The sequence below is a fragment of the Solanum stenotomum genome, chromosome 1 (genome assembly GCF_019186545.1).
Source record: "Solanum stenotomum isolate F172 chromosome 1, ASM1918654v1, whole genome shotgun sequence".
NCBI classification, from domain to species: Eukaryota; Viridiplantae; Streptophyta; class Magnoliopsida; order Solanales; family Solanaceae; genus Solanum; species Solanum stenotomum.
Genome location: NC_064282.1, coordinates 11787724 through 11805701, shown reverse-complemented (window position 1 = coordinate 11805701; position 17978 = coordinate 11787724). Strand labels below are relative to the sequence as shown.

The 17978-nt window shown below is 31.5% G+C and overlaps 2 protein-coding genes across 2 annotated transcripts; both read left to right on the top strand.

The window, feature by feature from the left end:
- The first annotated feature begins 5281 nt into the window (after nt 1-5281).
- LOC125853466 (sugar transporter ERD6-like 5) lies at nt 5282-10180 on the top strand. The gene is made up of 18 exons (XM_049533156.1): nt 5282-5514; nt 5908-5970; nt 6105-6194; nt 6273-6332; nt 6427-6492; nt 6577-6642; nt 6807-6882; nt 6965-7029; nt 7156-7248; nt 7371-7451; nt 7545-7629; nt 7725-7768; nt 7842-7904; nt 7993-8052; nt 8138-8188; nt 9513-9572; nt 9661-9775; nt 9897-10180. Exons 1-18 carry the CDS (start codon nt 5368-5370, stop codon nt 10016-10018), a joined length of 1407 nt encoding a protein of 468 aa, XP_049389113.1. The 5' UTR covers nt 5282-5367; the 3' UTR covers nt 10019-10180.
- Nucleotides 10181-16369: 6189 nt separating this feature from the next.
- Nucleotides 16370-17670, top strand: LOC125841763 (uncharacterized). The gene has a single exon (XM_049520935.1). It carries the CDS (start codon nt 16489-16491, stop codon nt 17308-17310), a length of 822 nt encoding a protein of 273 aa, XP_049376892.1. The 5' UTR covers nt 16370-16488; the 3' UTR covers nt 17311-17670.
- The last annotated feature ends 308 nt before the right edge of the window (nt 17671-17978 follow it).

Genomic DNA, 17978 nt, shown 5'->3' with positions numbered 1-17978 from the left:
CTAATAAGGAATATTTTAATGAAGAATATGATTGGATGATTAGTCCATGCACCAAAGATAATGAAGAGAGGGATTTAAGAAAATGAAATAAATGGCAATAATGAGAAAAGTTATATTCATTTCCTGTTTGAAAGAAAACAAAGGAAAGAGAAGATGGGGAGGTTTCAAAAAATTAAATAAAGTCGATAATTAGAAAATTAACGGAAAAAATCAATTTTGAGGGAAAAAAAAAGAATATAATAGTAATGTTATTCAATGAAACATGTCATCTCACTTTTTATTACCTAACTTTATATTATATTAGATAGACATATTCCAGCAAAAAGCTCCAATATAGATAGATATATTTCACCACCGTAAAATTAATACTACTAAACGTGACCTATGCGCAAGTATATGTATATATTAACGTGATAGAATGAGAAATAAAATTTTATGTACAAACAATTTTAGAATAAAAATGATTAGTGATTTTAGTAAAGTAATATCTTCATAACTATCTTAGTATATTATTCATTGCATAACAATTCTTATATTATAATAATTTGTGCATGATTAGACCACAAAAAAATCATACTATATATTTTCAAATAACAAGCTTTACTGAATTTTTTTCGCATAGTGCATTTCATATCTTTCTTTCTTTAAAAAGTTCATTTTTTTCCCAACGTGATCGAAATAATTATCTACCTCAAAAATAAATACCAAAAAGTTGACTTATAATTAACAATATGTACTTTATTAAGAAAGGCCTCTTTACGTTTTAGGGCAAATATGATTTGCATGTTAACACATCCATACAATAAACTTTTTTTTTGTGAAAGGCAGTAACATTATTATACTAACATCATGATACGCCCCCAGCTATAATAGGTATTTTCTTATTAGAGGTCGATCAACTTTAATATTCTAATATTTTAGGGCAAAATGAGAAAACAAACATTTAACGTAAGAAGTAATATATGAGTACGTCCATACGTAACTAACTACCTTAGTATCTCCATTACTCTTTGCATGCCTTCTCCTCAAGAACTTGGGAGTAAGGACCTAGAGATTTTTAATTTGTTGTACGGCATGAAATGTAATTATATAAACTATAAATAAATATTGAAAATTTGTCTTATTAGCACAGGTGTTCGTCAACGATGAAAATCGTTGAACTTCAGATTCGTTTGGATGGGTGTTCACCCCAAAGTGTTTTTGGACCGCATGCATACATCCGTTAGTGTAACATGGAAAATTTCATTGAGAGGAATCAGCAAAGAAACAGAAAGCATGTGCTTACGCGCTTGCCATTCGTGTCGTGCTTTCGGTCCGGAGTTGTGGCGTTACTTCCCATTCTCGTTCTTGACTTTCAGCTCCATTCGAGTGAAGAAGAAGACTCCAAATCCCCTCCGGTGGTCATTTTGCTTGGATTGGGTGTTGAATCTCTATCCCTTGTCTAACCGGGTTTGTTGATACTTCACCGTCTTGTTGACTATGAGTCTGTTTGTATGCAATACCTCTAAGTAGTGGTGTTTGTATGTCTCGTTGCAATCATTCCAGTCAATCCCTTTCCTGAACCATAGGTAAGGGGCCCCGACTTATTTCCAGAATTTGAGTTCGACCGCGGCTTCTCCAAGTGTGTGATCCACCGATTCATTGAGTGACTTTTTCTTACCACTGTGCTAGAACAAAGCCAACTAGCAGAGCCGATTCGGGGATCGGTGGGATGCCTTCCCAGCTTTAGTTGCCTTAAGCCCTTTCTTTCTTTGAGAACAATATATATATGGTGCAAATTTTTTCGTAAAGTAACTGCAATTTGATGCTGAAAAATATTTTTTAAAAAAGTTGTTCATACAATTAAACACAAATCAAAGTGCTACATATATATAAGTGAATTTTTTTTTTTTAAAAAAAACAATTTGTTTGATGATAAAGAATAAAAGTTTAATGTGAGAGAAGTATATACTAACGAACAATATGATAGATTACATACAAAAGTGGATCTGCTCTTGAAGTCATGGGTTTATAACCAAGACTCAATAGGTTTAATAATTTGATCCAAATTTTATATTTGTATGAAAAATTCACTTAATATATATAAATAATTCATTTAAAACAACCCAAAAGGCAAAAACAGTTCATATACTTATATTGAATTCTTAAAACAATAACCCTTCGCTAGAACAACCAACAATTTCTTCAGAAATTCATTAAGTAAAAGAGTATAATAAAACTATAGATTTAATTAAGAAATTCATGGATCAGCTTTCTTTGGCTTTTTGGGCAATGCAGACTTTTTTGGTGATCCCTTCCTCTTTGCTTCAATAGTCCTATAAAAATTAAAGTAGCAAAATAATTAACAACAACACAAAGAAAAAAAGAAAATAATCATTTTTTTTTTAAATGTAAGGCGCAAATCGCAATTACCTTGATGATGACGCAAGTTGGTGAGATTCAACAGGTTGTGAAACCTCAGTTGAATGACTTGTTATTTCTTGATCAACTTCTTTACTAAGCTCGGGAACTTTCACAGGCAAGGGGTGCGTTAGGACCAACCCACAGAATGGACAAGTCATAAGTACCTTATTGTCAACAACAGTTGTCATCCCATAAATATTTGATGAATCATATTCAAAGTTTTCAAAATTGCTCGTCGAATCTAACAATGACAAAAATAAATGTTAAAAAATGACAAAATTATCTAAAATTTTCAAGCAAACAAGACATTTTCTTATTAATAATACATTGGAACTCTTTATATGATATTGAAATGTAAAGTGATAATCTTGTTTATTTGTGCTCTTTATAACTATGTGTTTATGATAAATAATTTTATCTACGAGAGAAACAGGGAGTGGAAAACCTAACGAATTATTAATAGTTGCATGACCAAACAAGTATAGACAGATACAATGAAAAAAATCTATGTTAACGATCAGAGTAAATATGCATCGACATTAGTTAGTATAACGAGGAAATTTATGTACATTTTTTAATTGAGGGGTATATTATTTGCCCCTTTCTACACAATATTCTTTTATGGACAATTTTAGATCTAGGGATCGATCCATTCAAATTCAAATGGTAATAAGAGTATTATTTCCCGGATCTAAAGGATGGGTTAAAGTATTTTGAGAAATTTACTTTTTTAATTATTTTTTAAAATTTCTTTCACCTTGCGACCACCAAATAATAAATCGTTTCATCAATAAATTGTAAATCTTTAGAACCACGATCTCAAATAGTTGACCAAATTTTGTTAGACATTTAATTTATATATGCAATGAAAAAAAGACCTAACTAATCTGCAAGAGTAAAATAAATGAATGAATGTGATTACAAAGAATAGAATGAAATCACAACATTAATTCCACAGTTCATAAGAATTTTATGTATTAAAAATGAATTCTACATTGTTTTAATGATTAAGATTGATAAATTTACCTCGAACAGGACTCCAATCCGTATATATGCCCATTTCCGAATCAATTTTGTTGGCTTAGTAAAATAACCAAAAAGATTTTATTAAGCTTGATATTGAGAGAAAATAATATATAAATACACACAAATATTTAATTAATTTTACTTTAAAGTTTATAAAATAGAAAGGAAGAGAAAGAGAGGAGGATATGCAATTGAAAATATTGGAATTACCTTCACAAAAAAGTTTATTGAATAAAGAAAAGTGAGTGAGTTATAACTTTATAATAAACAGTACTATATATTTAGTTAAGATTATACTAATTTTAATTATTATCCGTACCGAGTGTTTACACCGAGTCAATGCAATTTCCATTATTAAGTGATTAATGAAGTAAAACACATGTCAATTAATTATGATTAAGTAAAATGAACTATAAATTTAAACACATGGCATGCATGTTTTGACTTAGTGTATACATTCATTGCGGGTAAATTTTACCCGAGATATCATCTAAATACAAATTTGAGCAAACTAAAAGGAAGGTATATATATGATAGATATGATAAACTAATTATATTCTTACTAGTTATGGTGTTGTGGTGTGAACACGTTATTTTAAGACAACTTAATTAATTGATTAGAGCATTTGGATATTATCTACATATAATATAAGACATATGTAATTATTGTAATTATAAAGTTTGACTGATTTTTTCTAAAACTTGACCAATATATTCAAACGTATATATTTAATTTTTTATGTCATAATATAATGGGGGTTGAGGTGGGGATGGGGTAGTTGAAATATATATTTCTTTTAACAAATGACGAAGTTAAATTTTTTGCTTAAAAAATTTAAAATATAAAGAAATTAATCTACGAAAAAGCCAAAAACAGTTACTTTTTATTATTTTTATTACTCAATAAATTTTAAAAAACGTTAATTTTTTTATGGAGAGAATATTTGTTTGTCTTATCTTCGATCTGAAAGCATAATACATTATATATGACAAACCATCCAAAAGAAAGTGATATTTTTTTCTTTTTTTTTAATGTAGTATTCTTTTCAAATATAGTACCAACTTCTCATTGTTTTTTTTAAGTGATAGTAATATTCGATTCATCGATTTGTACATATTTTGAAATTTTTATGAGACATTTATATAACAACAGATATTAGAGCCACAAGAGCATAATTAAGTGGTTCGGAGGTAGGTCTTCCACATGGAAAATCAAAAATCGAATCTAGCCTCCTTTTGTATATTCAGGCATAAGCTTATCGTGTGAAAATTTTCCAATGTGATCATTTTATCAAAAGGCATTTGATTTTGATTAGTTATCAAACTTAATTATACAAAAATACAAAGGTTATCAAACTTAATAAAAAATTAAATAATATTATTATTCCTATTATTTTGCGTAATTTCTAAATAGTACTCTCTCCGTCTCAACTTATATGACGCATATTGAGATTCAAATAAATTTATTTCTTATTATCAATTTTGTATATATCTTTTAAATATTTTGGATTATCAATTATTATGACTTATAATACTCTTTACATAGTTATATATATATATAAATTTTATTTCAAAAAAAATTAAATATTTCATACACAAATTTTCAATTAAAATTAAATTATTAAACCCTCGAAAAATGAAATATGCAGAGTAAATTGAAGCAACGAGTCATATTCCGAATCAAGCCAAATAGTATAGGGAAAGAATAGAGCAACCTATTGCTGACTAAGCAAATCTTGGACAATTACTGACGTTTGATATATATTTTTAAAAAGACCGAAACTTTATATTTTTTCTTTTTTTAAATTCATCTCACACAACCAAAAAGTGCAGCTGTACTTCTATATCTGATGAGATGATTCAACTTCACAACAAAAATCAAAACATATATATTTTTGAGAAATTAAACTAACTTTAGTTAACTATAAGGTTAATTAGATGGAGAGGCTAGAAAGAATAGAAGATGGATTTACAACCACTGATCCTTTGCTTTCTACTGGTGGTGATACTCCGGCGTCGGCCACACTCGCCGTCGTATTCAGCACCTTGGTTGCCGTCTCCGGCTCCTTTGTTTTTGGTTCTGCTGTAAGTTAATTTTTGCTTTCGACTTTAATTTGGAAGAAAATAGTATTATAGGTAGGGAAAAGGAAAAAGAAAGTTCATTAAGATTTAAGAATACAATTATAAGAAGTTTTAAGTTAAAAAAAGTTGGGAAGTATTTTTAAAATTATGTTTTTGAACAAATTAAAAAGTAACACAGGATTTATCAAATGTAAATTTGTAACACTGTTTTGGATGGAAGGGTCCACTCTTCCACTGGTTCTACCTTTTTTATACCCCTAGATTTTCTTATGGTATAATTATGAACCCCTGAAGTTTTTGAGTATTACACCATGCCTGTGAAGTTTTTAATATGCAAGAAGATTAAGGTTTTATAGTTTCACTGTTGTCCTTTAATATGTTGTCATTCATATGCAGGTGGGATTTTCTTCACCTGCTCAGAATGGGATAATAAAGGATCTTGGTCTCTCTGTGGCAGAGGTCAGTTCTAACATTATCCGAAAAGGAAATTGTGTGTATTATATATATATGCGCTGTCGAGACAATATTTTTTGCTTACTTACCAAAAACTTAAATGAATTTATGGTCTTGTATGTACTCTTTTACAATTTCAGTACTCTGTATTTGGTTCAATATGGACAATTGGAGCAATGATAGGTGCTATAATGAGTGGGAAACTAGCAGATCTTTTCGCCCGGAGAGGTGTAAGTTTTCAGTTTGTTAGTTAAACATCTTCACTAAGTTTAGTAGTACATTCTAATTATTCATGTCTAATCATGCAGGCAATGGGCTTCTCTGAGTTGTTTTGTCTTTTAGGATGGCTCGCAATTATTTTTGGCAAGGTGTATATTCATCTTAACCTTCGTTTCCACTTTTATGATATAGTTGTTCTGTCTAGATCAATTTTATTTTTATATTGTTTGTGATCATCAACAGAATGCTTTGTGGCTTGACATTGGGAGGTTGTTAATGGGATATGGAGTTGGCATTATTTCTTATGTGGTAAATATTTACACTGAGCGTTTATTGAACAGGTTTAATCTATCTTACATTATAAATGACTCTGCTGTTGTTTTCCACACATAGGTACCTGTATATATAGCGGAAATAACACCTAAGAATCTCCGAGGTGCATTCACAACTGTTAATCAGGTAATCCAACAGTTCTGGTTTTCATTTTTTGTTTTATGGTGACAGCTGATCGTAAATCCGCTTCCACGGCTTTTCGCACGCTAGAAATTCTTTGGCCATCCCCCTTTATATTCTCAAGAAGAAGTTCCTCCTTTCTTTCGCTTTGTATGCTTTTGATGCTTCAGCTAATGATATGCTGTGGAGTATCACTTATGTATGTAGTTGGAGTAATCATCAACTGGCGTCTATTGGCTGTGATTGGTAAATTTATGTTCTTTCTTTTTCCTTTGGAAGCCTCTTTCTATGGACATGTTTATTGATCCAAAGTAAAACATAATTCCAGGAGCTATTCCCTGTATAATACAGCTTTTGGGCGTGTTTTTCATACCGGAGTCTCCGAGATGGCTGGTAAGATCGTACAACTTGATCAACGTTTTTTCACAACTAGGTTCTGATGTATTCAGAATGATAAAAATTGCATTTCCTTTACAAGAAACTGAAGTTGAAGCCTGTTGGCGATGTTTTTGTTGACAGGCTAAGGCTGGCCAGTGGAAAGAGTGTGAAGCTTCTCTTCAGCGCCTTAGGGGGAAGGACGCCAATATATCAGAAGAAGCTGCTGAAATAAAAGTAAAAAATTCCTGACTTTCCATGAGTGAAAGCATTGTATTATCTCTTTTATTTTGATTTCCATTACCATATTTGTATGATTGGTAAGATAAATAATGCTTAATTTGTATCATCACTTGCAGGAGTACACAGAAACACTTCAGAAACTTTCTGAGGCTAAGCTAATTGATTTGTTCCACAAGAAATATGCACATTCTCTTATAGTAAGACAACCTTTAGTTTTCTCTGACGGAACAACTGATCTTTTATCCTGTGCGATTAATGATGTTGTTATGCTTGTCTGTTAATTCATCCAGGTTGGAGTGGGATTAATGGTATTGCAACAATTTGGAGGGGTCAATGCTATTGCATATTATGCAAGTTCAATTTTTGAGTCAGCTGGTATGTAATGTTCCTATAAGATTGGTGTTTCATTGGTTGCTTGTTAATAAAAGATAAAAATGAAATCTCAGTATCTGAAGCGCAAAATATATCAGGTTTCTCTGGTAGGATTGGTTCAATTGCAATGGTAGTTGTACAGGTAAATAATCTCAATGTGCTAAATCAATTATGAGTTTGCTCCATCAGATTTTGAGTGTTTTGGTGATCTGCAGATCCCAATGCAAGTTTTAGGAGTACTCTTGATGGATAAATCAGGAAGGCGTCTACTACTTATGGTAAACATTAATTACTAGAAATCCTATTCATTGATGTTAGTTTATTTTTCCGTATAACGATTAAAAATGTTATTATGGTTTTCTTCAGGTATCTGCTGCAGGGACATGCTTGGGCTGTTTCCTTGTAGGATCGTCATTCTTACTTCAGGTTTTACATTTGAAATCCATAGACCATATCTTACTAGTGTTTTGCGTCCAATTCATTTTCTGATAAAATGTAGTGTTCTTCACAGGATCTTCAACTTTGGAAGTCTAGCCCCTTTTTGGCACTTGTTGGCATACTGGTAATGCAATTTCATTCTTTCATACGCTTAGCCTGGATGACTCTGTATGTAACACTATTTAGACTCTGCTATTTTCGATTATCTTCATTATTCCAAATCATTCAATCAACTATGCCTGTATAGCAAAGTAGTTGAGGTTAACAATGAAATATACTGGTATGCAATTTTCATTCTTTTATGCGATCATGCTGGATCCTTCTTTACGTAATATCATTACATCTGCTGGGAAATAAGTCTAACTTTACCTCAACCCTAACATGCCCTGGCCAGCTTAAGGCTGGGCACCGGAACGGGTTGTACCGGTACCATTCCGGTCTGTTCCGGTCCGGTAGTATTCGGGACGGGATGGGATACATTGAACCGGTACACGGAACGAAACGGTACCATGATTTGGTACCGGTATACCGGTACCGGTTCATCCCGGTTCATTCCGGTTCCGTTCCGGTCCGGTCCGGTACCGATCCGGTCCCGGTAAATCATTTTTAATTAAAATAAAAAATAATATTTTTGTTATTATTTACTTTTATTAGCATTTCTTTTTTGTTTTTTTAATTTTTTTAAAATTACAAACTTAAGTTATTTAACTTACAAGTTATAAGTATAACTTAATTACTTATAAATTTCAAAAGATTCAAATCTTTAAAACTTATAACATAACTACATAAGCTCAAAAACTAAAAAAAAAAAACTTTATTAAACTTAACTTACAAACTTATATACGTAAAAATTAAAAAAAATATCTTTAAAATAAACTTAAGTAAAATTATTATAAATTTTAAAACTTAAATACTATAAACTAATATAACTTAGAAAAATAAAAAAAACATTCGTATTTTCGTAATTCAAAATAACTCAAAAAAAATAATTATTTTTTGAAATAGCTATATTTGCCGTCCCGTTTATCCCATCCCGTTCCGTTCCGGTCCGTCCCGGTTCTATCCCGGTATATAGTGGGACGGGACGGAACTGAGCCTCCATCCCGGTAGTTCCGGTCCGGTTCATCCCGGTACCGGTCAACAACCCGGTCAAACCGTCCCGTTCCGGTCCGGTACCGGTTTGTTCCGGTCCGGTGGTTCCATTCCGATCCGGTGCCCAGCCTTGCCAGCTATATGAACCAGGCTCATTTCATCCGAATACTAAAGATTACTTCTTTAATTTTTTTGCTTATATAGTGACAGACAAGTCTCTAACTAGACAAAACCGTAGTTCTACTTCTTTGAGATTTAAGTAGTAAAGTGTTTCTCAAAGTCTACTTTGATCCATAGAGGAAGTTAATGAACAGAGGATTAATGTTGTGAATCAAATATGTCGTAACTGCTGCCAGGTCTTTACTGGATCTTTCTCATTAGGCATGGGAGGTATACCGTGGGTAATTATGTCTGAGGTTTGTAGCTCTCAAACTTACCTAATTAATTATGAACGCTACTATTACCAAAATCAACAATAACTTAAGCTTACTGTTTGTATCTCAGATATTCCCCATAAATGTCAAAGGTTTAGCTGGAAGCCTAGTGACAGTAGTCAACTGGTTCGGTTCTTGGATCGTCTCATATTCGTTCAACTTTCTTATGCTATGGAGTTCTGAAGGTACTGTACTGCCTTGTCCATCCCGATATTGGACTTTTCATGTTGTCACAGTAGTGTGCTAATACCAACGTAACTCCCCCCAAATTTATTGCTGAAAGTGTTATGTTTATTGGTGTTTCAGGAACATTCTTCATATTTTCCGCAGTATGTGGTGTAACTGTTATGTTTGTGGCAAAGCTGGTTCCAGAGACCAAAGGGCGTACCTTGGAAGAAATACAATCCTCCATGAATTCCTTTACATGACCAATGAATTTGGGTTATTTGCCAAAAATACTTACTAAATAATGACAAATTGTATGGACAAACACTATCTGTCATCCAAATTTTACTTGAGAAATATATGGCCAAACGGGTCCATAGTTTGGGTGTGTGCATGCTTATTGCATGTACTCATCAAATCACACCAAATAGAATCACTTTGTAGATAATAAGCAATAAAGAGAGCCTACCCTATTTATTTATTTTTATATATATAAAATGGTCTAATAATATATAATTATAGATTGAGTACCACTTCAATCATATAACGCTATAAATAAGATAGCTGACCTTCTCGATCTCAATTACCATGCATCGACGATCAACCATTCAAATTGATATTCAGACACCACCACTATCTGCACTAGCACCACCTGGCTGCAGACGTGGCAAAGTCCTCGCAGGTGCATCAAACCTAATTTTACCAACAGGAACCGTGCTAACTTTCCAAACTCTAATTCCCTCTTTCACTGACGGAGTTATCACTCACAAGTACCTCACCTTAGGCCTGTTTCTTCTCCTCCTTCACGAACAGTTTCATCGATCAGAACAGAAAAATACACTATAGAATCGCGTATCCGAGAGGCTTCTGCGTATGAGCAAGGACGCATTGAAAGAATATTTAAGAAGCTATAGTCTTCTTTATTCGTGCCCTTGTATCACTAATCGATGGTCTTCTTGACGTTTGCAATAGGTGATGCAAACGTAAAAGATTGTTATTGTCCCAAATCTAACACCAACATAGAATTAAGCTTTGTTCATGAATTTTCTTTACTATTTTTCCTACTACTCGTAGGGGAATTGGCTATGCCGATACACCTAGAGAACCTCCCAACTATGTGCATGCCTCTTCTTCCTAAAACTAACCCAAATCCAACTAAAGAAAAAAGAAAAAAAAAGATGCAAATCCAACTAACATATAGTACGTAATGAATTGTTCAAAGTTCAACAAAGGATGTTTGAATTAATTTTTTTTCATATTTGTACTTTCCTTTAATAAAGTTTGATATTTTTTAAGATATAAATTACACTACTTACAAATATATATTTATGATTTCACAAAGATAAAAATATTTTTCTTAATAATTATTGTGCACATTTTCATGGAAGATCACCCATTCAAGTCAGTCTATTTGTCTTTCTCCTAATGGTTTCACCAGAATATCATTGAATGTTGTCTCCCAATTCTCTCTCTTATACTTTAGTAAAATCTCTCAATGTTTTCTACTTCTTTTAATTTTCTACGATATTGTTAGATGCACAAATTGCACTCTATTTAGTCCTATTTAATTCACTTCTCTAATGATTCTTATAGAATATATATATGATGACCATACTAGATCGTATATAACATAGATCAATCAGTTTAATAAACATTAATTAGTTCAAAATTGTATCTAAACTTAATATATTTATTTAAACTCATTAAAAATTTATTTGCCTTGACTTTAGGAGAAGAAAGATAAAGATAACTCTTGAGGCGTATAATGTATACATAATTGGAGTAATAATTAGCGCTCGATGAGGCATGCTAGAGGTGACGAAAGGGGAAGTGGATATATAGGGAGGAACTAAAATAGAGGTACACCGTATACACAAAGACACTAATTGCTACCTATTTTATTCCATATTATATATTTACTAATCATATAGTTCAAGCATATTATTAAACACCCAGCAAGTAGAGTCGGTACAACTAAACTTCTATTAATAGTTTGTTAAACTTTTCGGTGGTGTAGGCAAGATTTTTTTTAAGTGGTGTCAATATTTATAAATAAATAAATAATAATTAATTGATATAAAAACAGTATATTAATATAAAAACTATTTAAAACATACTAATACAACATAAATCAGGTAAACTACTACAACTCTCCTCGACGAGTTTTCATATTTTGAAATGTAATCATAATAGTCTCATTGGAGATAGTACTAAATATTTATTTTTCTATATAAGGCATCAAACAATCATATCCATTCAATTTCGTAAATCAGTCTTAATCAACTTCATCGCCGAAAAAACTCTCTCAACTGTAGCAGTAGCCACCAATACATTTAAATAAATTAGGTAACTTGAAATTGAAATAATTAAATCTATAAAAAGTTGATGAATATTCAAGAAATTCCAACTAAAACTACAAAGATGGAAGATAAAAAGAAAAGTGAACTTAAAATTAAGAGAAAATCACAGTAGCATCAAGCCTTCAACACAACAGCACTTGCAATTTGCAAACTTGGAGATTTCTTTTCAACTTAGGTTTTACTTTATAACTTATTATTGTGTCCGATTCCAATTTGAACAAGTAATGAAATTTCTATAACAGAGAATAAGTTGTATTCTAGTTCAATTAATTTATTTTAAGCTAATGGTTGGGAGGTTCGAAATTTTTTTTGATGAACTTTTCACAAAACGCCCCAAAAATAAAAACAGAAATCGGCGTTATTGGGATTCAAACTCATGCTCGCTGAAAGGAATAATCGTTTCACTCGTTGTGCAAACCAACAAACCAAAGAGCTGGCTTGTTCAATGTCCTTAATAATATTTGTATTTCTTTTTATATTTTTTTCAGATTTTTGTATATATATATATACTAAAAAAATTTAACAAAGTAGTGTCGATTGACACCCCTTGGTATAAGGTGGGTTCGCCCCTGAGTCACTTCTAGATTCCCTTTCCGAAATAGGAGTGTTATTATTTTCTGGGTAATACACCAATATTTAGAGGCGAATTCAGAATTTAAAGACTTGAGTGCATCAATATCAATATTATATTAATTTAGGCATGGTCACTAATGACTCAACTATGAGCTTGAGTGTATCAATATCAATATTATCTTAATTTAGGCATGGTCACTAATGAGTGAAATAAGGTTCTAGTTGAATTTGAATTCTGATCTAGCGGATAGTTTTTTTGTCTTGTACCAACGGCACAAGGGCATACATATGCTCTTCATGGTACACTGTTATTATATCCTACTTTCTATTTGTTTCTCAAAATAAATATATATAAAAAAATTCAAATATAACAGATGCACGTTCATCCCACCAAATAATGTGGATCCGCCTCTCCCTATCTTATTATTCGCCAAGGATGAAAAAATAAGTAAATTGTATGAGGATGGAAAATGGGACCCAAAAGAGAACCGAATGGTAACCTCCCCATCTAGATCCAGCTCATTTCTTCGCTTTGCTGGCCCTTTTTCCGCCACATTTTATTATCCGAAATCAGTTAATAATATCATACATTTATATGTAAATGTTTTGTCATAATTTTTCTTCTTTCTTTTTTCCCTTAATGTTATCAGCCATTTGTTATGTTTCTGATTATTTAAATTGAGTTTCTTTCGAAAATAATTTATCTATTTTCAAAAGATAATGATAAGATCTATCTTTCCTTCAATTCTGAATCATATCTATGGGATTATGGATACATTATTATTATTATTATTATTATTATTATTATTGACAAAAGAAATAAAACCAAGTTTTCCTTTCTAAGGGGAATCTTTTACGCAGTCGATAGATTATTCGAATCTAGGAGGATTCGTTTTCAAAAATGGGGAATGTATACATGCAATTTGTAGTAATCGTCATGCTGTTTTAAAAAGAATGACTTAGTTTTTTTTTAGTCTGTTTTAAAACAAATGACCACTTTTCTTTTTTGACAACACTTTAATTTTAATTTTTCACGTGACATATTTAAGACCACAAAATTAAAGAACATTTTGGTACATTGAACATAGTTTTAATTTAGAACCATAAGATTAAAAAGTATTCTTTCTTTTCTTAAACTCCGTTCCAAGTCAAATTATGTCATTTTTTTTAAACGGATGTAGTATATATTACTCCCTCCGTCCCATTTTATATGTCATCTCTTTCTATAAATAGCTGGACCACAATACTTGTCATTTTATAAAATTTATGCATAAATTACCATATTTTGCCTATTATACCCTTGATAGAATAGTTAATTAATCTTGTCATTTATTAATAAAATTGACTTAAGAAAATATTAAATAAGAGTAGAAGGAAAAAGTTACATCATTTCTTAATATAAGTGCAAAGTAAAAGGGTGACATATAAAATGGGATAAAGAGAGTATAATAATAATATTCATAGAGTATTGCAAAAATATGGTACCATTGTGGATGTGGATAATAATTCCTGCAAATTGTAGTCTCCACCTAAATTTACAATTATTTTCGAAATAACCTTTAAAAAGGTTCCTAATTTGTTTGTACTAATAACAAGGTCAGAGCCCATAGGAACTACTTAATTAAGTACATACTAAGTAATATATTATCAATAAGTTTCCTTTCTCTAATTGGTTCACAGTCTCTGTGGCTATGTGGATTCCTTAACATCAATAATTTGTTAGGTGAGATTTTTTACAAAATTATTTATTTGGAGTCTCTCAAAAGGACGGACATTATTTGCAATCGTCACTCCCAACAGTAATGGTGCTAAGAATTCTGACAACTACTAAACAACATTAAATTTTATTTTTATAAAAAAAATTGTCATACACCTAATAGGCTAATAATAATATTTGGAGTTTAATATCATTTTATTATTATGGAAAAAAAACTATTCAAAATTCTTTTTTTCTTATTTCTTAATGTTATAAAAATATTTTCCGTGGAAACCTAACTTGTAAAATGAAAAGTTTTATACCTAGAAAACTTAAATAACAAATGTTAGCTTCGTCACACAAGGAAAATCTTTAAATGATGAAAAAATATAATATATTATTTTAATTTATATGAATGATTTATTAAACTATCGAAAATATTTTTTCAAAATCTCTACGCTTATTATTGTTCATTTTAGAATTTTTTTTTGTTTTTTATTAAGCTGGTTATTGTAATTTTTTAAAAAGAAAATTAATATATACATATAATAAAAATGTTATAAAGAGATAAATATAAGATAAAACGCCATATAAAAAATTGTTGTGAAGAAGAGGTCATCTTTTTTTAGATAATATTTTATAGGAAAATACGCAAATTTCTATGGCAGGAATTGGTGCAGACAATAAAAGGAAAATAGTGGGCAAATAATAATAAATTAAACAAGTTCCGAGTCTCCATGCCATTACCCTGCCCCAAAAATGTTCTTCCATATATAGACATCCTTCTCTTTAGCCGTATCTATACTATGCGGACCTCATCTTCTTTCTATTTTCTCATTTTATCCTCATACTAACTCGTTTCATTTCATTTGGTCTGTATATTAAAAATAAATAGAATATTTGGAGTGTAAGTTTAATGACGTAATTTATGTATGAGATGGATATGAAAGTAACACTTCATATGAATGTCATCTTAAAGAAAGAAGTTTCAAGTATTTTGTGTTTGTTATTAAAGGAAAAAAATTAATTAGGATGTCACTCACAGTGCAGGCAAAATAAATAAAAAATTGCATCTGGAGTCTTGTGTGGTAAGAAGGTGCCACTAAAATTTAAAGAAAAGTTCAATAGAATGGTAGTTAGACTAATTACATTTTGTGAGACATAACGTTGACTAGTAAAAAATATTCACAATCAAGAATTGAAAGTTGTAGAAATAAGGACGTGTGGACGATACTAGGGGATGTAAAACTAAAAATGAGTTCATATTTGAAATAAAGTGGAAGTGACTTCACGGTGGAGGACAAAATGCGAAAAACGAGATTAAAATAATTCAGACATGTGCAGAGGAAATGTTTGAATATCCTAGTTTGTAAGAGACTAGCTATAGATAATTGAAAAAGAGATAAAATTGGACTATCTTTTCTTAAATCGAGGAACTATCGAAATAGCTCTATCTACCTTTAAAGTAGAGATAAAATTTATGTACACTCTATCCTCTTTCACATTCTTAATTTATGTATGCATATATTAAAAGTAGACTAGGTCATGAAACACATGGAAACTATGGGAATTTAAAGTATCAAGTTATAATGTTAAAAGATACTTTCTCTGTCCCATTTTATATGTCACATTTTTACTTTGTACTTGCATTAAAAAATGTTGAAACTTAACTCTTCTATCCTTATTTAATAACTTGCATTAAGAAATGTTGAAACTTAACTCTTCTATCCTTATTTAATGTTTTCTTAAGTAAACTTTATTAATAAACGACAAGATTAATTAACTATTCTAATAAGGATATAATAGGCAAAATATGATAATTTATGCATAAATTTTATAAAATGACAAGTATTATTGTCCAGCTATTTATAGAAAAGGATGACATATAAAATGAGACAGAGGAAGTATGTGATTTAGGGATAATTGTTGTCATAAAAAAAAAATGTGACATCCCCTTATTTATACCTAGTTATACATAGAAATATTCATTATAAAAATTATTCTCATCTTGAATTACATACTCTATTCTTTTAGAAGAAAAATCTCAAAGCCCTTATATATATATCCAAATCTTCCAAGCTAAGCCTTAAAAGCATACTATTATATGATGACGAGCTTTTGCAGTGAAAAAGTCTACCCGTTCTTGTGTATATCAAATTCCAAACACAATGGAACACTTCTAGACCTTTCCCTCCCCTGCCTAAATATTTTCACCGCCGCATCAATCGGCGGCGACAACTTTGACCCTCAAAACACAACCAATTACTCCATGACACCACCAGCCGCCGCCGCCACAGGGAAAAAGGATCCCGGCGGAATTGGGTTCTTAGACGAAGTTGGGGGGAGTGTTGATGGATTAATGTCTTGTACAGAGAGTCTCGGTTTCGAGAGCTCCGATGAGAGGACAGTAGATGATCAAATTGAGGATCTAGGTTATCGTGACGAATTAGCTTTGTTGTCTAGGAAATCAAATTGTAGCAATAATAGTTCAAGGTGCTGGCAAAGAAGTCATTTGGGCGAGAAGAAAGAAAAGAAGGAGTTTCCACCGCCATTATCGTCGTTGAGTCAAGATGGAAAGCCCAATTTCTTCATGCGTGCGGTGAGGAAAGATGGACGGTTAGAATTGACAGAGGTGAAAATTGATAGGCCCAAAACTTTCCGTGCTTCCCGCCAAGATGGACGGTTGAGATTGCATCTAATTCGCGATCTCGAAGAAGAAGAAGAAGACGAAGATTTTGCCGTGGAAACAGAGGAAGACGTAGAGGATGAAGAGGAAGAAGTAGATATTGAAGAGTGGAGGTTTCCGGTGACGGGAAGTGGAATTGGAGATAGTCATCGGAGATGTTACGGCGACCATGGTAATAACCACCACCATCACGACCGTAATTTACATTTGTGGAGGCAACGGTGTGTGACAACTAGGTGAATTTAAATGAAGCCATCCATGTGAATCTGTTTTTCGTTCAACTACGTACTCTGCCATTTGCAGGGGAATCTAAAAAAAAACTGAAAAAATGAGGACCCAATGAAGTTGGAATTGAGAATCTGCAGGCGGCAGCCACTGAAATTAAGAACCTTGAATTGCGCTAGCAGTTGGAAAAAAGCATCGGGATTCTGTTTTGCATCAGAGCAGTATCGGCGCAGAGAGAGAGGGAAGAGAAGAATCAGTTACCTAAATTTCTGAAATGAATACAGTATTAAAAAAATCAAGAATTATTTTTAGTTATCTTGTCATTTCATTAATGGTAAATAGAATAAAAAAATTTAAAATTAAATTTATTTCTAATTATAATAAGGTACTCTAGTACTTAATATTTTTTATGAAATGAACTACCCAGAAAAACATCAATCATACGGAAGCACCATATGAGATGGTTCTGGCGGCGATGATTTAAAAATAAAAGAATTATTTACTTGATTTGCACACCCTTATCAGATAAGCAAAATAATAAATTAGGGCAGTGTCAATCCTTACGCAAGGGGATTCGAGATTAAATTAAAGGAGAGAATAGTATATGATGATTGGTCGAAATATGACATTATAGTCACTATAGCTTAGTTATTGTGATTAAGTTAGTTTGATATCTTATCGAC